We start from the raw sequence: 20,712 nt of genomic DNA, 5'->3' as shown, positions 1-20,712 counted from the left end.
GACGTTTCTTGTTGTCATAGCATTCTACAGTATCAATCGTGCAGTGGGACAGGATCACTATGAAGTTGGTAAAATTATAGCCCACACTGTAAGAAATATTTTTTTACTTGAGACATATAGGAACTACATACATATGTATGTTTTTGCAAAGTTTTGCATTCGTACAAATATTCAAACTTGAAATTACGATGGTACAGAAGTCGAATAAAGTGGGTGCACTGATTCCCTCCGTCTTTCTGACAGTCTTGGCCTCTACAACCCAAAGCAATAGGTCGATTGACTTCAAATTGGGAATTAGAGTTTTGAGCCCATTTGCGTTAGTCGTTTTTTTTTTCATTTACTTTTTAAGACTAAAAATAACAAATAACAAAATACACACATTTTTTTGTCAAAAAATAAAAAATGGAATTTGCTCAAACACAAAATGTAAATAATGTTTATTGTGAGCCATACAAATGATTTGGATACATTCAAAACATATTTTGAGTCAAATAGAATTTCTTTTCTATTTTTTTTTCAGATATTAAATGACTTCCCTTCTTATAAAATCATAAACTTATTACGTTTCATTTTCCAAGAATGTAGATCTTCATTCATTCACGTTTTAACCTACGCTGATGTTTTTATAATTGTCAGTTTCTTGTTTTAGCGTTAGATGAAAAAAATCTCATCCTTAATCCTTATCTTAAAGTAAACTTTATTTCAAAATTCAGGATTTTTCTGAAAAAAAAGAACAAGAAAATATTCAAGAAGAAACATTTTACAAGTAGTACTGCAAGTCGATTGAATTTGAATCAAACCAGCGTTGTTATATCGCTTTAATAAAAGCATTGAAAAATTCGAAAAAAAATCATTCAAAAATTTGTAAAAAAACAATGATATTTATAACTTAAATAATTGTGGTTATCTTAATTTATAAAAAAAAGTACATGACATTTTTTTTTTTTAATTTAATATTCTGTAAAAAAGATCGCATACGCCCAATTGTACGTAAAATATAATGATTATAAATAAAATAAACAAAAATAAGATATTATAAAACTAAAAACAAAATTATTTCTATATGACAGTTAATTCAAAGAATTTCAGTACTTTGTTCGTTGTATTTTTTGAAAAGCTATGATTTTTGAATAATTTTTATCACTACGGTAACGCTTGTGATAACATTTGTGTGAGGGTATATTTTAAGCACCTTTTGAAAAATTCATAATAAAAAACTAGAGATGCACATTCCGCTGCCTACACATTTTTTTCTTCTTTTAGCAATAACTTTGTGTATTTTTACACATCGTTCCTCATAAATAGAAAATACATCTTCTCATATTCGCACAATGCTAACAACAGGAACAGGATTTGCACTTATGTAAGGCTCGTCGTTAACGCGCTTGTTAGAATTTCTATACTTTTTTAACAGCCACAGAAAACAAAATCCTCTGTATTTCAACTCATTACGTGATGTTTGTTTAAAATAAGAAGGATACTTCTAAAACCGTTCTGAGTTATACTATGTATGTATGTCATATATCATTCGAATTCTTGTTTTTGAATAAACGAAACAAACAACCAATTTATTCAAAATAAATATAAAAATGAAATCGATAAAAATATTAAAGTAACTATTTCCTCTATTTTATGGATATCCGGTCCACATCCGTAACACAATTTTCATATAATATAAATGCTTCTATATATATTTACCATATGTATATATATATGTACATATGCATGTTCCAAGAAATTTTAGCTTTGGGAGCGCCCCTCAACCAGATAGTATGCATTCTCAAAGCATGCTTCTATCTGCTATTAGATTTATATTCTTTTCTCTATTTTTTTTTTATTTTTGAAGTTCTCATTCGTACATATCTGCGATTCTTTTTGATACAGGGTGAATTTCAAAACGTGTTTTCCAACATATAGATACACTGCTAACCACTAGAATCAGGCCACAAATTTTTTTTTTATTTTATTTGCCTTTCAAGTTACAATACTTCATAGAGACTACATTAAAATCAAAAATTATATTTAAAAATTGACAGTGGTAAAAACATAGTGTTACAACAAATTCAATACGTCTTTCTTAATATCTAATCTATTTTTATTAAAATCAATTACAAACTTAAATTCAAATTCAAACAAATATTGGATTATGTTTCGCATAATTTGTGCTATGAAAAGGAAGATGGAAAAAATTACCATTTCTAGGACGCAAATTCCGAGATTAAACATACATATTAAACTGAGACCAACAAAATTAACGATTTATGTTAGAGTTGAGCACATCGTAAGCAAAGAGTACTGAATACAATTTCCTTCTAGGTTTTAAGTCAATTAAAGCACATCTGGTCTTACAAGGTGGCATATTTGAATTTAATAATTATAAAGCTTTCGTAAAGCAAATTTTGTAAATCTCTTCTGAACCTTTTCAATCCTTAAAATACTTGATTGTGTAAAGAAATTCCATATTTTGCAACAATATTCAACATTCTTACAAGCGATACACAAAGAGTTTTCGAAGCATAAAGATCTTCGAATGACTTAGAAGTTCTTGAAATAAATCCCAACATGGCGTTAGCTTTTCAAATAGCATTATCAATTTAAAGAGAAAAATTCATATTTGAGTCAAAAATCACACCCAGATCCTTTTGATTTGTTAACCTCATTAAGAACTGATTCTCAATTTGTTTAGGCAAAACATATTTAGGATAATTTATTTTAGAAAACGTAACAATACTACACTTTTTTACATTTAAATTTAAACCATTTATGAAAAACCACTTGGTAATATTATCAATATCCCATTGAATTTTAATAGCATCTGATGAAGAACTTCAAATCAAATCAAATGGGTGGGCGAACCAGGGCCTAGTGACTTACAACTCTCAACCATTCCTGTGTGCGAGTACTGTTGTTAGGAATGGAAGGGACCTACAATTTTAGGCCGAATCCGAACGGCTAGTTTGAGAAAGCACTTTTTCATGACAAGAATTACTCTTGAAGGATTTGTCAATTCCTCGCAAGAGGCAGTACCCGCGAAAATTATTTTTTTTTTTTTTAAATTAAGGTGGCACAGGCAGGGATTGAACCCAAGACCCCTTGCATGACAGTCCAACGCACTAACCATCATGCCACGGGTACTAGCGTGATGAAGAACTTACAGAACTAAAATTCTTGAGATCATCAGCATATAAAAGACATCTAGAACTTTTAATACAATTCGGTAAATCATTAATAAATAAAATGAAAAGGAGTGGACCAAGATGACTACCTTGTGGTACACCGGAAAAATGTTGTATTTCGTTGGAAAGAACATTTGTTGCAGTAGACCTACCACTCATAAAGCCATACTGGTCCTGAAATATGGTTTTGAACCAAACTATAAAGTTTAATTTTAACAATTGCTTCAAGTAATTTGTTGATTAGCTGAAGCCTAGAAATAGGTCTATAATTTTCCACAGGAGTTATCAGAGAATGTTTTCATGTATCTAAAAATACTGCTTGTTTCAAGGACAAATTAAAAATAAATCAAAGTGTGGTTTTAAGGTTTTATTTACAAAATTTCAAAATTAAAGTTGGAATATTGTCCGGTGCAGCAAAAAAACTGTTATCAAGTGACGATAAAGCATTTAATACATCAACTGTCGATAAAGAAACGTCACCAACATTAATGTTAGAATTGAAACTAAGTGTTCCAAAATAATCTAAACCCAAATCAGAAAAGTTCGATTGGAAAAATAAAGCAAAGTTATTACAAATATCTTCTAAATTTAAAAAAAAAATGCCATTGTTAGAAATACTGGAAGGAATTCCAATTGATTTTCTCTTAGTATTTAGAAATGTCCAAAAACACTTTAAATTAGTTTTTATTTTCGACTCAAGAGACCAAATATATTGTTTATATGTGAATATTTTTAAGAATTCGTACTCTTTCCTAGATCTAATAAACTGTTCACAAAAATAATCCGAAATCTGTATCTTTTTACGAAGTTTAGCTACGACATTTTTTAACCTTGAACAACTTTTATTAAACCAAATTGGTCTTTTTGAATTTTTTTTTAAAGAAACAAAATTAGCAAAAGCTTCATCTAATATGTTACGAAACATAGCAAAAGCCATATTTGAAGACGAGGGCACCTAATCGAAGCTTTTCGTGATTCCTGAGTTGAAAGGGGATTGCTCATTTTATAAGGGGCACCCGGCCCGGATGCCCCAATGAATTTAGTATCAAATGAAAGAACACTAAGCCAGCGGTTATTAAAAAAATTAAATGTTTCTATTCCAAACCTTCTTATAGAGGTTATATCCGAAAATGGCGGACATAGTCGTTTTGATCTGAAATTTTGCTTATGACCTTATCCCATTGACGCAGTAGTAGTTTATGTTTTGATCTTGTCAGACTTATTTGTTATTATAATTCGTTAAATACTAGCATAAACATGTTTTTATAAATATAATACATACTTAAAATCTAATACTTAAACTAGGCTGTTGAAAAAAAAAGAATTCGAATTTTATAGTTTTTTATTTTGTTTATTAGAAAAAGTCTTTGTAGGGCTGTAATATATGAATATCATGAAACCATTGAAGGGATCGTAGACAGAAATGCAAAAAACTTTTCTAAATAGCTTCGAGTCTTGTGACGTGTACGGCGCAGTGGCGAAGGCGCGCGTAGTAAGGTGACTATACTTTACAGGTATATTCCAGGACTTTTCTCACAAATGAAACAATAAGTCATTTTAAAACATATGAATCACAGAAATCACGACCAAATCTATTAATGAAACCCAGAACTCTATTTGCTTTTTAAACTATGAAATCAAGATGTTCATTCAATGTTAGTTTAGATTATTACAACAAACAGCATAAGACCAAGATGACTTCCCTGGGGGACACCAGAATTCAGAACAAATACTCATTACGAAATTTAACGCTAAGTCTATGTTTGGAATTATGAGGAGATCCAATTTATGAAATAGTCGTTAAAACCTTGCTGTGCTAGTTTCGAAAGTAATGGTTTATGACACAATTTGTGAAAGGCTTAGCTGAAATCAGTGAAAGTGAATCAGATTAGTAGCAGTTGAACGCTTTTAAACAAAACCGTGCTGGTCATCACAGATAATTGAATTACAGTGAAAAGAGAGGACGATTCATACGATAGACTCAAATTGTTTAGGTATCGCAGATAGTTTAGCAATAGGTCGGTGGTTTATTATTTCGGTTTTAGGACCCTTTTTTGAGTACTGGTATTATAATAGGAAACAGCGAGTTATTTAGAGACGTGTTAAAAGGAACACAAAAAGTATGTGCTAAGTACGCAGCACATTTCTTTAAAATGGATGAAATACACCGTTGGGACCAGGACCAAAACATTCGTCAAGTTGTAAGATACTATTGAAGCTAGTATCTTCACTTATAACGAAATTGATAGAATTTAAGTGGGGAACAATTTAACCATTGGTGGATGTGTTGGAGAACTCCAACGTTCATGCCAATTTACCCTAAAATTTTATAAATTTATAATTGTGACACTTCTACTATTCTTCTATTAAATGCGAAAGTCGATTCCAAAATATGTGGCTTCATCCTAATGGTTAGTAGTGTATAATAAAAATTATTAAGAAACATTTTTTACGAGTATATCGATTGGACTTTAAATAAGTTAATAAAGGATACTCAAAGCAACAGTTTTGAATTTTGGTGGTTTTGCAGTTTTGAAATAAAAATATATTTCATTTGAATTATTCAAACAGTTTCAAGGGAAATACTAATGAAAAAATGTCTTTTGCATTTTGAAATCAAATTTAAAGTTATTTAGCTTATTTATTATTATTTTATTATTTATTAATCCGTGTACTCTAAATAAAATAGTATTCAATTTTCTATTTAAACTTATTTTTTTTGACTTGAAAACCCTAGTTGTTTGAAAAGCTCGCATATGATTTAATTAAATAAAATACCGAAATTCCATCTTGAAGATCCGAAATTTGTTATTTCTTTTCATTCAAATGCTCGTTTTCTGGTTGCCGTATAAATAAATTACGAATACATTTTTTATTTGTAGGAGGATGATGACTTCGCTGATAATAGCTCTCGGATGAAATCGTAGGGATGGAATTATTTTTTATTTTTTTAATCGTTTGAAAGCAGGGCACTTGGTGAAAATGCTGAAGAAAAAATATACAAACCTATACAATCGTTGGCCTTACCTAAATCTGATATCTTTGGGTGCGGTCTTATTTTTCCATTTTTCCTTTTGCTAAAATTAAAAAAAAAATGAAATTTTAGAGGCAGTGTAGGTATATAACGATTCTCATCTACTTTATTTTGTTCTTTAGGCGCTCAATGCGGATAACTTTGTTTGCTTTGGTTTTAATTAAGTTGTGCGCGGGTTGAAAGGAGAAGAGAAGAAATTAAAATGGATACCTATCTAGCCAGCCAGCGTATTAGGTCAAGAAGTGGTCTTCTTTCATCGTCAGGGAGGTTGAAGTTGATAGGAGAATTTTTTGACAGCAGTGCTTGAGGGAGTTTTTCAAGGTAGCTTGGCTAATTTCTGTAGGCCCAATCTTGATTTTTGCTTACATTGTATTACAAAAAATAAATTCTGTTTAGTGTAGAAAAACCTTTTGTTTAAAAGAATTAACTAGTAATAATTTGTTTTTAAACGATTAACATTAAAAACTTTAGTTTTATATGTGCACATCTCTATGATTTTGTTGGTGATGCCAAGTCTTGTATTTTATATTGATTACAAAACACACTTACATTAGTTATTGTATTGTTAAACATAAAATCTATATTATTCTAGCAGGAGATAAAATACATTTCGAAATAAGGAACTCTTAACATTCAAACATAACAAAAAATCATATTATCCTCTTTATAATAATTAAGAACTCTAAGCATTTAGATATTTAGTAGTGTATGAGTACGGTATGTGTAGAGTATACTTACTGAGATGTGTGTGACCTTTTTGTTATATCACTTTTATAGATTTAAACGTCTTAATAATGACCCATATCTTTTACGCAAATGTCTAGATTGTTATTTTGATTGATTGCCACACCACAAAAAGTCAAAATTATCTTTCAGTCAGACCGACTGGAGGTTGTTGTTATATGAAACATGCTTCATTAGTAAAATCATTAAATTGTTGTTTAAAGAAAAATGCAAAATGGAAGAAGAGTTAACTTTTGTGTTCCTATTTATCATTTTAATAACAGATTATTATTTTTAAAGTTTAATATATTTATACAAACTAAATTTTTGAATTTTCATTGGCATAATTTAAATAATTTTCGAACCTTACTTGAATCTCATTCCGAAAATTACTTTTTGTTTAAAACAATAAAATTACGTCTGTGTACACAAGTTCCCTCGTTTTCTTGTTATATACGAGCATTTAGACCGTAACTAATTTATAAATGGGTTTTATCGTATTGTACTTCCGTACGGTTTACTTGTCCTTAAGTCAATTTTCCATAGAATTCAGAATAAAACTCTTTTAGTGTTTTGTAATTTTATTGCATTTTCTTCTAATGTAATTAATTGTTTTGTATTGTTCTTTTGTAAAAGTAGGTATATCCAACCATGTTCACAAAGTAACCATACTGACCACTACCGCATGTAAATTAAATTTACAATGAAACTTAATTTATCCTTTCATGTTGTTCCATATGAACTTATGTATTCATCTTCTTTTTAAAACTTTTTTTTTAGAGGGAAATTTTGTTCTTCTACTGAATTATGGTAGAGATGAAAAATCATTTCTCATCAAAATTTTATAAGAAACTTCATGAAGCTCTTTATAGTAACAAGTACCTATCTACATCAAGACTCTGTCTGGCGTTGAGTGTATTTTATTTTACAGTCAGATGATAGAAACTTTTCAAATATCATGATTTTAATATTATTTAGTTCTCTTGATCTTTCAAAGAAATGAACGAACAGAACATCATAAAATACGTTTTGAATATATTTAAAAAGTGAATTGTTATTTTTGTTTGTATGTTCAGATGGGTACAAAAGAAATATTGTCCAGCTGTAAATGGAAAGAAGGTGTAGTTTAAAAATACTTTGTTTGATGCTTGCATGAAATAAAACATATAATGAAATATATATATACTTTCTTCTATACTATATAGGTATACATTTCCTGTTGTAATGCTAAGAAAAATAAAGACCTTTGAATTTCACTTGGATTAAACAACGGTGACAAATTTTAATAATGTCTTAATTTTTATATATAACACTGGTGAACAGGGTTTTGCATTTGACAATAAAATTATACTTTCAAAAGATTGTTTATATTTAAACTTGTGACATATAGAACTATATCTAACTCTAGTGGGTCCCTAGATAGATTGCGCCCGTCTGTCTGCATTGAGTCGATTGACTTCAGATTTGGAATTTAAGCTTTTAAGCCGATTCGCCTTATTTATTTTGTTTAAGAATACAAATAACAGTAGTAACCATACAAGATTTCTTAAAATCGATTTCAATAATTTTTGTTGTCTACAAGTTCGTATACTATCTCAATAATATTTGATGATCAAAATGTCAATTCTTTTGGTTTCGATTTTTAAAAATATATAAACATTTTTTTCGATATCTTGAAAATGGGCCGTAATGTTTTACGAAGAAAAAATGTAAAATTTATGTTAGTAAGCTCTAAATAACTGCATGCTAAAAATATTTGTAAACTCAAATCAAAAAAGTTAATACATAAACATCATTAAATAAAATGCACGACTGGACCGCACGAACTTGCTCCTTTATGCAAGGAGTCTGTTTAAAAAAGTACCTATATAAGATTTTAAAATATACCTGTAATATAAGTTTGTCTTCTTGTCAAAATAAACCTTAATTTTTAATTTTTTTTGTTTGAAAATCATTAGACCGGTTTTGTTTAAATTATTTTTTGTATATATACAAATTTTTCATTTTTTCTTAAAAATATTTTTGTTATGCAGTTGTTTAGTGATTGAATAGAAATTTAGTCGTGACGAATAATCATCATATATATTATTTCGTTAGCATGTCTCCCTTTTGCGGCACTCATACTAACTAATTTAACACATAAGGTGTCAACTTAATTTTAACACATAAGGTGTCAACTTAAACATAATTTTCCGTAGACTATGCGAATTGTATTTTATTGAATATTAATTTTTAATTTGTTGAAAAAACTTAATTTTGTATTATAATACAAAAATGGAATACTAGAAAAATATTATCTTAAGGGAAATGGTTTGTGTATTGGAATGAACTTATAAAATACACAGCACATTTTTTGTCAGTCAGCTAGTTTCATCGCAATACACAACTCTTCCTAACGCAACTCATCCCGAAATTGAAAAATACTTTTAAGCATACTTAACGAAAACAATTGTTTGTGTATTCAACTAGTTTGTTCGAGGCTTTTTCCTTTGGAAAGCTTTATTTTAATTTCATATTGGAAGAACCAGGATGGAAAATAAATTATCTGAAGACAAGAAAGAGGAAGAACATGTGTGTTTAGATTTCAAAGCGATCGTCTATTGGTTGTGTAGTCAGGTAGGTGTCTAAAACAAGTTCATTGGCATGCTCAACTTTATGCAGATAGATAGCTAAAGACATTTTTATGGTGATAATAAAAGAATGATATTGGTAGGTAGAAGGTACTTACTACAATCCAATCACATTCCTTCTTTCCTACAAGTTTTCAGCGTAAACATTAAGTTACGTTCATTTTATTTCGTTGGTATTTACAATTGCTATAGTTAGTGATTGTAAATACATGCTGAAATGTTGAACAGTTTTTGATATATAGAATTTTGAAAGAAAAAACTTGCCGTATAGTTCCTATACGTCGCAAGTGAAAAAAGCGCTCAAATATCTTCAAATAAAAAAATTTAAATATTAATATTTATTTCAGAAATAAAATGACATTTAAAATTTAGAAAATAAACTTTTAAATTATATACATACGGATATACAAGAGCAAGTTCGTGTGAACAACTAGTGTATTTTATTTTGATCTGATACCGAATCAATTTTCCAAAAAAGGCTATTATTAAATTTTTTTAGAAATATGTTAGACAAATATAAAATTACGTTAAAAACGGTTATTTTTTCCCAAAACTAACTTTAAAACATATTTTTTTCAGAATGATTAAAGCATAGGATTCAATTTTTCAAGATCTCGTGTAGATTTAAATGACGACTCATAATGAGAATTTCTGAAAACTAAGTAAGACACTAACGCGATTCATCCGCTGGTCCGGATGGTATCTCCCTTATTGTTCTGAAGAGGTGTTCTTCAACGCTGGAAAAACCACTGCGTAGGCTTTTTCATCAGTTTTCCCCTTAGGTCTCGTTTCGAGAGGATGGGGGAAAATTGCATTTTTATACCACATTCCATTACCAACCCATTTCACTTACGTCCCTTCTTTTTAAGGTCATGTAAACGCTGCTCAATTATCAGCTCAAGAAGTATCTTGAAGATCGAAAGCTTCTTAATGACCGCCAGTACGGTTTTCGAAGCAATATCTCATGTTAGATTTGACAATCGTCTAAAGGTCCTTAGCTATGGTACAATTCTTTCTTATTTTTTAATTTAATTCTAGTTTTGACACATAATACCTGTTTGACAAAAGTATTGAGTGCCATTTTATAGTTATTTGATTTACTTCTTTTCTTGAAAAAAAATTCTTGAGTCTCAAAAAAATACATATGTCATTTGTTAGATTTATAGTACCAATTAATAAAATATATTTTTTAATTAAATTTAAATGCATGCAACTAAAAGAAGTTTGAAAATTGAATCTTTTCAAATTCCTCCCAAAGCTATCCCCAAAATTAATTATGTTAAAAAAAGAAAATCAAAGCCCAAAGCATTTTAATCATAGGTATTTAATTTTGTTTTTCTTAAAAAATCAATTTTTCGCCAAATAATCTTTATGTTTTACATGAGGCAACTGAATAAATATTATATTTGCATACGTACATAACCCAAAGGTTAAATTTAAACCATATTTGATGTGTACGTAGATAAATATGTTCATATTTTATGTTTATTTTATATTTTTAGAACGAGTAGACACAAAGAAATAAACATAGATAAAAGTCTCTCCAAGTTCAAATTTCGAGGAAACAATTTAATTCTTACAACAACAACAACGCAAAACAACATGTTTTCATTCCTATTACAACAGAGTCAAATACTCCCCAGGGCCATTTTTTCCGATGTAACCATCTTTGTTTCGCTATTGCAAATCACAATCTCAGAAGATGACTTAATGCTTTGGGCAAGTTATCCAAAAACGAAAAAAAACGGTACAAGTACAATAGCGTGCGAGTATAAATAGGCAATCTGACAAACAAATTGATAGATAGCGTAAGTATTGCCTTCTTCTCCGGCGCGATTCTTTAATATTTAACATAAATCTACCCTTTGCTGACGCTCCTTAAGACGAGTCCATAACGATACCACAATTTTTCGTTCAAGGACGATACGAAAATAAGACATTCTTCGACACAGGTTCAACTGAAATTGGAAGAGCGAAATGTCTTATTTTTTCGTGCCACGATATAAGGCTTTCAATATCTTCTTGCAATACGTTAGGATAAGGCTACTCTCGTAGGTGTAGTTAATCGAGGAAAGACATTGGAATACCCGGTTTTATTATGATGTAAAAACGTCGGAGTCAAATTTTCTGCCGAGGGATTTTCGAGTTGATAAACCGAGAACTATGTCGTATATTGTTCTGTCATACACTCAAAAAAAAAAAAATGAATTTCAAAAGATGAGCTGATACTAATTTTGTATAAATAAAGAGTTATGTAAAGTCCCAAATTTTTAAAAGATTGAAGTTAAATGGTGAAACCATTTTCATTAGTTACTATGTAAAAACTAGCTTAAAACATTTTACTAAAATTATAATCTCAAAATGGGTAATTTAAATTAAAAGAACTTTGTTTTTATGTCTTCTTAACGTGATTTTTAAATCTGTTTATCAAAAATAGAAAACTGAAGACTTTTGCTACACCTTGCGTTAGTTTAAAGAATGTTGAAAAATGTTTATTCAAAGCACCTAATGTATTTATTATTTTTTGCCTTTATATTTTTCTTTGAGTAAATCGTTACAAATTTGTATAAGTGTATTTTTTTAAAGACATTTTTCCTTTCTTTACAAACGATATAGTTATTAAGTGCTTATATGGTATATATGTATATTTATTGGAAGTAGGGTATTGTGGAATTTACTTGTTTGAACAGTGCGTCCGCCCGTTGAATTGTAAACTACTCGTATGTGCGGTTAACCACGTGATTGGAATTCAAAACATTTTTATAGGAGCTTCAATAGCATTCCAAATTTTCAACAAATGTGTGTATATTTTCGTCTATAAGCCTCCCAATCGCGAAGCTTAGTAGCTGAAAGCCTTTTATAAAAAATAGTCCAGACGAAATCAATAATAAAAATACTTATGTATAGATTGTATCTGTATGTAGATGTAAGATATTTTTTTTTTAACTTTAAACCAGCGAGAAACTTTTATTTAAGAGCAAAATTATTTGAAAACTTTACCAATCGAGATAATGTTTAGAGACTTGTTGAAGGAGGTTTTGAATCAAATTCTGTTATTGAGCCAACAATGATAATAAGTTATATAGTTTTCAATCTATAATGGCCCCGACACTTTTAGTTCAAAAGTCTAGGACTCCAGTTAAAGCAATCCGGCTATTAAATTGAGCCAAACATAAAAGGACATAATACGAGTATGTCTGCATTAAATAAATACAAACAAAATCTTCCCTCAATAACAATTAAATAGTCTCTCATAATTGCGATCCCAAATCATGTCCTTAACTTAAGAACTTGAAAAGAAAAATGTCCTTAAATAGTAATTAGATACATATTAGAGTGTTCTTATATAATTCCAACCTCTACTGGGATTACTATCAGCGGTCGGTTTGTGCTACGCAAAACTTTTGTTCCAAATCACAATTATTTACTTATCATTCCTTATGGAGTTTGCTACTCGAATAAAAATCCCCCTCTTTAAAGGGAAGATACTAAAGGTTATCACAGTGTTTATACATTTCAAGCCCAATGAATGTTTATAAAACATTCTTATATTCTTCTTTTTCAAAGAGACTATTAGAGAGAGAGACCTAGAACGGTGGCGATGTTGGTGGAAAAAAGCAAAATCCGCATCTAGAAAACTAAACCGATTAGTGAAAGCTCAGGTCCTTAAGGGACTTGATTTGAAATTCAATTAACATGAAGAGCACATCATAGAGACTGTTAAATTGAGATAGTTGTTAAGAATGCCTCCTCCTATAAGATGTTTTCGTTTTTTTTATTAAGAAAGTTGAATTGACCAAAGAGTCTTGAAAAAGAAAGAGGACAAAAAAACTTCATAGCACAAAGAAAAGGAACATTAAGGGTAATACATTTTTTATTTTGGAATTCCTTTTTATTTTCCATTATTCAAGGGCGATGGGTTTGAACCTTAAAGTAAAAATGATGACATATCTACATATATTTACATTCATTTACGTTTTTCTTTACGTTTTTGAAAACACCTCCTCATATAGGTTTACAAAACGATTGCAAAAGTTTACCAATTTATGACCTGGACTCCAATTATTCCATCCAATTAAGTTTAAAACTCCCATTTAAGGACACAAAAAAGCAAATACCGTATAACATCAACACGGATACTCTCTTTACAAATTAAATTTTATAAGTTTGATCCCGTGACAGAAGTGAGGAATTTAATTTCTTGCATTTAAAGGTGTTTTCTTGTTTCAATGTTAATTTATTACTTTTTATGTTTCATGTTTCAGATAACGCCGTTCATGTGACCTATTTATTTTGCACGTAATTCAAATGCATTTTGAGTTAATTAAAAAGTCTGCCTTCAGTTCGTAGTATTTTACATCGTTCTGGGGTAAAGTTTGTGCATTTGGATCCACTCAGCTGTGTGTATTCCAAAAAGGATATTTCAGCCAAAACCCTGCAGAAGTATATCTACTTATACCTACTCTTCTATCTTTCACTCAATTTAGTCCCTTTGGATGACTATGACACATTATTATATCGTGCTGCTTACTGTGTATAGAACAGATGACACCTTCCAACGTTAACGACGTGCAATCTGCATTTTTGATTGCAATTTATCTCATTTGGCTCAAATGAAGCTGAAATGTCGCTGTCAGTGGAGAGCAAGTAGTATTAGCAGAAGCTACCTATCTTCTCTTCTACTGATGTTGCTACTGTAGCTAAAACTGAAGCTGAAGCTGAAACTGCAGACAAACTCTGCCAACTGAAAATAATTGCATTGACAGGAGCATCACGAAGCACCAACTAAGTCCTCTTGTTTAGCTCGGATCTGGAATCACAAATCTGGCAACGGGTTATGAATAATTTGAAAATAATTAGAATGTAATCAAAATTCTCTGATGCATGCAAATTACAATATTAGGTTAATTTTAATGACATGTTTTGTGAAAAATAAATAAACAAACACCATCATCATCATCCTCATCGTCATCGTTGTATTACATCAGGACTAACAATTACCTTGTGGTAATTAAAACTAGGTTCTATACTGAAGGCGGGTAATTGCATGTGAATTACCATCTCGATGAGAAACCTTATTTGTTAATAATTTGACTGAGGGTGTTAAGTTCAAGAGCTAAACAATTGCTAAGGCATTAGAATAGTTACAAGGGTACTTTCTTAAATAAAATAACTTTTTATTAGTGATGATGAGTTTTTTGAACTAGTGGTAAACGTTTTTCGAGCAAGGTTTTTTTTTTGTTTAAATCCAAAGTTTAAAATAAGTTAAAGAAATCCAAATAATAGGTCGATACCTAGAAGCACCATCAAATAATTTTGTATGAAAAAATAATCTTATCGTTATCAGCATTAAACTTCACATTTCATTCAGGGCGATAAGCTTTGAAACAACTCAGCTCGCATTTATTATTATTTATTAATAAATTAAATTAGTCACACACAATTAATTTTCACACCATCTAGCTATATTATTTTGTAAATGTACACTTAAATAATATTTTTTTTAATACATAAATCAAATATTAATAATAACTGTTATCCTGTCGATTGGGCTCGATTGTAACTCTTGCATAAGGACTGTTTGATCCAACTTTTCTTCTCATCGCAACTCTGTTAGACCTTGGTCGTAATCCCATAACAACTAAGCTTATCCCAGCTGCACAAATTATGAGTGTTATTAGAATCAAACATCCATACACCCACCTGGGCCAGTGGTCACATGAAAAGTCCTTGCTTCGAACATCGGTTAGTTTGACTCCACGCAGTCTGGATGGACTAATGCACCGGCCGTGGGTGTCGATTTTCAGTTGTTTTATCCAAACCATGTCACAGTCACATCTCAATGGCATTCCATTAAGATCAATTTCTTTAAGCTCCTGGAATACTGGTAGTAGGGTTTCGTTAAAGGAACGTAGAGCAGATCCACGGAAACTTAAGACTTCCAAACTGCGATTGGTTGCTTCCACGCCGAAGGCATACTCATGGAATGAGGACAGATGGCGGCAATTTTGGAAACTTAAAGCGCGAAGTTTTGTCAGATGAGCTAAAGCATTGATTCCAACAGTTGTAAGTGATGGCATGTCCTCAACGAATAGATTTTCCAGATTAGTAAGTTTGTTTGTATGGTTTTCCAAGAGGTTCGGTAAGGGGTTTCCACTGATGTCGAGTTCTTTAAGGCCTAATGGCAGTACGCTAGGAATAGTTTCAATTTCGTTGTCTCTCAAACTTAACAACGTTAGCATGGCCTTTTCCGGTAAGATAATATCCTTAAGGCCACACCGTTCCAACTTCAAGCTATCTAGCTTCAGAGGAATGCCATACTGCAAATAAAAGTCATGTTTCTGCACACCATTTGAGCTGTTAAGATTTCGGTTCCACGAAACATCCAGCTTTTCCAACGAACTCAGGAAACTAAAGACATTAAATCCAATTTGTTTGATATTATTATGTGACAAATCAAGCACTTGTAGATATTTCAGGTCATCAAAAGCATTTGCGGAAATCGTTTGTATGGCATTCCAACTTACATAAAGTTCACGCAACGCAGTTAAATGCTTAAAATTGTTCTCCACAAGTTCCGAAATATTATTGTGCATTGCGTTAAGAATTTTAAGACTATCACTTTCAAAACTTGGCACGTATTCGAGCTTATTCCATGATATATCGAATGAATCCGAGTACAAGGGCAATACCTCACCCGGAAAGTTGGGGGATTTTAAATCCTTGAAACTGCAGTCTATTTTTAACGCTGGTAGTCCCCATGGTGATTCAATTTCGTTATTACACTCACAAGTTTTTCGCGAACGACGTTCGGTTGGATGGCATAGCCTTTCCAAAAGAACATCTTCTTCAGCAAATATAACCGAAACAAATAAAAGAGACGGTAGAATCAAATATGGCAAAATCATAACAAATTTTAAAAATACTCGTACTCGTACTTCAATTTCACAAACAGTATAAGGCCTTTAATATCAGAATCTTAAATGATTGCAGACAAAATAACGACTTCAAGTTGCCACAAAAGCTGCGTAGAATATAAGGCAAAAGCATTTTTATCTTATCGTGGTTTATTACAATTTGATTAGATAAAAAGAATGATAAAACGTCATATCAGCTATATTATATGAGAGGAACGCAGATCTTTATTGGGGCCTGATATGGGGATGTATGTTTTTGGAAAAAACTTTGCTCATGCTTTTATTTTCAAACTATTGATTCAATTTTGGATTGTTGTGGTGGTGTAGGAGTTAAAGTGCTTGGAAGTAATTTAATATGGTGACCATTCCCAAAAACTTGCGGAAATTTTAGATACTTTTCAATAAGTAAGTTTATTTTAAAATTATAAATTAATTATGTTAAGCATCAGTTTAAATACTAACAAATCATATATGCAAATAAAAACTATTTATGGCTCGAATTTGAATCAAAACACCTATTCAAGAGTCTCAGAAAAATAAAACAGCTTTTTTTCTTTTCCACAAAAAAAGACTTCAATAAAATATCTTTCGAATTAAATCTCTTCAGTCATTAAGCAAACGGATACAGTGAACTATTAAGGCGACTATAAGGGAGTTTATTAATATTTATGAATCTCGGAATGGATGGCAATAAATTTACTACATTTATTAGACCCAGTTGGCTGTCCACAGTCCATAAAAACCCCTTTTCGTAATTATTTTCGACGACCGTTCGTTATTGCTTTTGTTTAATTACATTTTTTTTCGTTTTGTTTGTTGATCCCTCCACAAATAATAATTACACCGCAAAAATGGAAGAAAAAGAATCAAATAATGGGTGTTTAGTGTTTACAGGCAAAGAGGATTTTCTTGCGGTTTTTAAATTTCTTAATTATCATAAAAAACAAAGGACTATAGATGATCAAGGTATGAGCTTAAATAATTGTTGGAATATAAAATAACACTGGTTTTTAAAGCTCATGATGAAGTTTGTTTATGAAAATATCTTAATTATATGTGAAATGTCTGCTTTAAGATAAATTAAATGTCTCCAAAATGTTTTTAAAACGTTTTGTGCTACAATAGAGCTGTGAAATTGTAAATTTTAAATACTAATCGCTAGGAAAAAACAAACTTTATTTATAACAGAATATTTTAAACACGTTTCCCTTGAATTTTTGTGACTGACTGTTGACTATTTGGCTTTCATATTATTGCCTATGGTCATTAAGAAAATTCCAAATCTAAGAATGAAAATCAATCAATCAAGTCATAATTTAATAAGTTTCTAATCTCATACATTTTAGTAGGACTATTCACCCTACTTACTTTAGTTACGCTTAAAGTTCATTTTAATCACATTCTTCTTGAAAAAAGAAATTGCATAGATTAACCTTCAAAGAAAAGGATATTTGAAAGAAAAAATATAATTCAAGATATAAATGGATTTTTACCGAACCACCAAATTCTTATAAGCTTAAATATTGTCATTTTTCTTCCTGTCAGCTTAAGATCAGGTGAAAGGCATTAAAAGGCCACATTAAGTCATGAACGTTTCCAACCACCATTGGACATCCAATAAACATTTTATCAAAGAAAAAAAGATTAAATAGAAGAATCATTCATGTCCTTATCTAAGGGTATTTTGGTGAATTACTAATTTTTCCCTATATACCTATCCACTATCCAGGCATCTGAAATATTCCATTGAAGATGAATAGAAAATCCCTATTTACCATCAGATATTTTTCCTCTCTCTTCTTACCCTTTCCAACCCCACTGCGATCCAAAGACTTATGAAAGAAAGGCTGATGTGGGAGTTTTTTATCAGCCCACAAAACCTCGATGCTATGTGATTGTCCGAAAAAAAAAAATATAACCAACACCGTACCTAACCTATCTACATATATATAGGTAGCCAAAGACTAGAGTCCTTTTGACAACGAGACCAATATTGAGGTAAGTAACCACGTTCCACGCGTTCAAGGTGACTATGTGCACAAAACAGGAATCAGGTGGAAGCATGGACCATAATGGCAAAAGCATTAGGTATTTATCTTGGGTTATTTAATTTCATTTCCCTAATACTAAGCCGCAAAAAACGAAATTTCGATACTCACATAAAATCATACATACATATGTATATAAGTATATCCGTATACCCTACTGAAGGAAAAACATAAAGAAATGAAAATGGTAATTTTTATTGTGAATGTGGGTTTTGTAGGGCAGCAGCCTTCAGGAATTCTTTAGTCACTTTAAGGATGAACATTATAATATGATGTCATGTATGTTTGGTTTAGTGTTTTGTGAAAATTCATTGTGTTTGGGAAGAGTTAAAGGGGAGAAATACGAGAAAGGCGATTTAGGTATGTACATAAGGGAGATTCGTAATATTGAATATTTTAATTGTTTTTAAGACTTAATGGTTCAGAATAGATATGACCTATTACTTTACATTAAAATAAATGAAATGAAAGAATAACATTTAAAATACATAGTTTCCGTTGAAATTAGATCTTTACAATATTTAAAATTCAGCAAACTTAAGTCTTGTCAAAGAAATAAATAAAATACGTTTAAAATATGAACCACCCTAATATACACCTATCTAAATATGCCTATAATTTATAAGGAATATTTTACCCAGTGACTTTCTATATTAGAACAGGTGTATATGCATGAATTTAATACGAAATGATATACAGATGAGTAATAATAAAGGTACTAAGGAATTCTTGCTAAGGCTGGATACCTTTAGTGAAATTTCCCTACCCCATTAATTTCGGTTTACTAAATATGCATGATACAATGATGCTTGTATTCTCTTGAGAAAAACATAGACATACATTGTACACAAAATATGAGTGAAACAGAAAAATAAACTGAAATTATAATTAATTAAAATATTTTCTTATATTAAAACCAAATTTCACAATTCAACTATAGGGTGTTTTTTTAGCTTCATACGAAAATAAAAAACAATGTGTTCGCGAAGTTTATAAAGCAAATCGTCAGAAGAATTGGGTTTAGTGATGACTGATTGACCTCATTTCTGGTTAATTGGCTTTGTCAGTTAACAATTCTTAAGCCATTAACGAATCATTATTACATCCGATTAGATACGATCAAATGGGATAACTTATTTTGGAACTTAAATATTGACGATATGTGTATCTCTTTCTGACTTTTTCTACAAAACGATTCCATTTTAAAAAGACTGGAAATAATTTGAGTGTTCCACCATGGTTTGATTCTCACGTTAAAAACTTAAAAAACAAAAGGAACAAAGCTTGGTGAATTATAATCAAACAGGAACTGATGATGATTATAGGACGTTCATTATAATAAAACAAATTTTTACTGACTCTAATGTCCTATATGATGACTACATTCGGAAAATTGAATTAAACATTAAAAATAATCCTGATACTGTTTGGATATTCCTTCATCGTAAGAAGAAAGCATGTGGATACCCTAACTTAATGACTGATTCGACATCAAATAATAATGGGACAAAATTAATTGCGAACATGTTTGCAAACTACATTCAATCAATTTCGTTATAAGTGAAGATACTGTCTTTAATAGTATTCTACAACTTGACGAATGTTTTAGTGCAGGTTCCGACGCACGGTGTACCATACTCCGTTTTGAAGAAATGTGCTGCGTATTTAACACATCCGTTATGTGTTCTTTTCAACACGTCTTTAAGAAACTCGCTGTTTCCTTTTATCTGGAAGAGCTCCTTTATAATACCAGTATTCAAAAAAGTCCTAAAAACAAAATAACGAACTACCGCTCTATTGCTAAACTATCTGTGATACCTAAACTGTTTGAGTCAATCGTATGTAGCGTCCTTTCTTTACACTGTAGTTCAATTATCTGTGATAACCAGCATGCCTTAGTAAAAAGCTATTAACTGTTACTAATCCTTTTCACTTTACGTCCTTTTGTTAAGATGTTTTTGAAAAACGTGAACAAGTAGATTGTATCTTTACTGATTTCAGCAAAAGGCCTGTGAAAAATTGTGTCTTAAAACATTACTTTTAAAACTATTTTAACGACTATTTCATAAACTGGATCTCTTCATATTTGAAAGATAGACGTTATAGTGTTAAATTTCGTAATGAGTGTTCAAGTTATTTTGTTGTGAATTCTGGTGTCCCCCAGGGTAGTCACCTTGTTCCTAT

General features: G+C 30.6%; 1 protein-coding gene across 1 annotated transcript; it reads right to left on the bottom strand.

The window, feature by feature from the left end:
- Nucleotides 1-14,960: 14,960 nt before the first annotated feature.
- Nucleotides 14,961-16,574, bottom strand: LOC129950703 (leucine-rich repeat neuronal protein 1). The gene has a single exon (XM_056062625.1). The coding sequence runs from the start codon at nt 16,469-16,471 to the stop codon at nt 15,086-15,088; it is 1,386 nt and encodes a 461-aa protein (XP_055918600.1). The 5' UTR covers nt 16,472-16,574; the 3' UTR covers nt 14,961-15,085.
- Between the last annotated feature and the right edge of the window lie 4,138 nt (nt 16,575-20,712).

The sequence above is a fragment of the Eupeodes corollae genome, chromosome 3 (assembly GCF_945859685.1).
Source record: "Eupeodes corollae chromosome 3, idEupCoro1.1, whole genome shotgun sequence".
NCBI lineage: Eukaryota > Metazoa > Arthropoda > Insecta > Diptera > Syrphidae > Eupeodes > Eupeodes corollae.
This window is presented reverse-complemented; position numbering and strand designations above follow the sequence as displayed.

Excerpts from the sequence above, each read along its gene's own strand:
- LOC129950703 (XM_056062625.1), bottom strand. The coding sequence starts at position 16,471 with ATGATTTTGCCATATTTGATTCTACCGTCTCTTTTATTTGTTTCGGTT.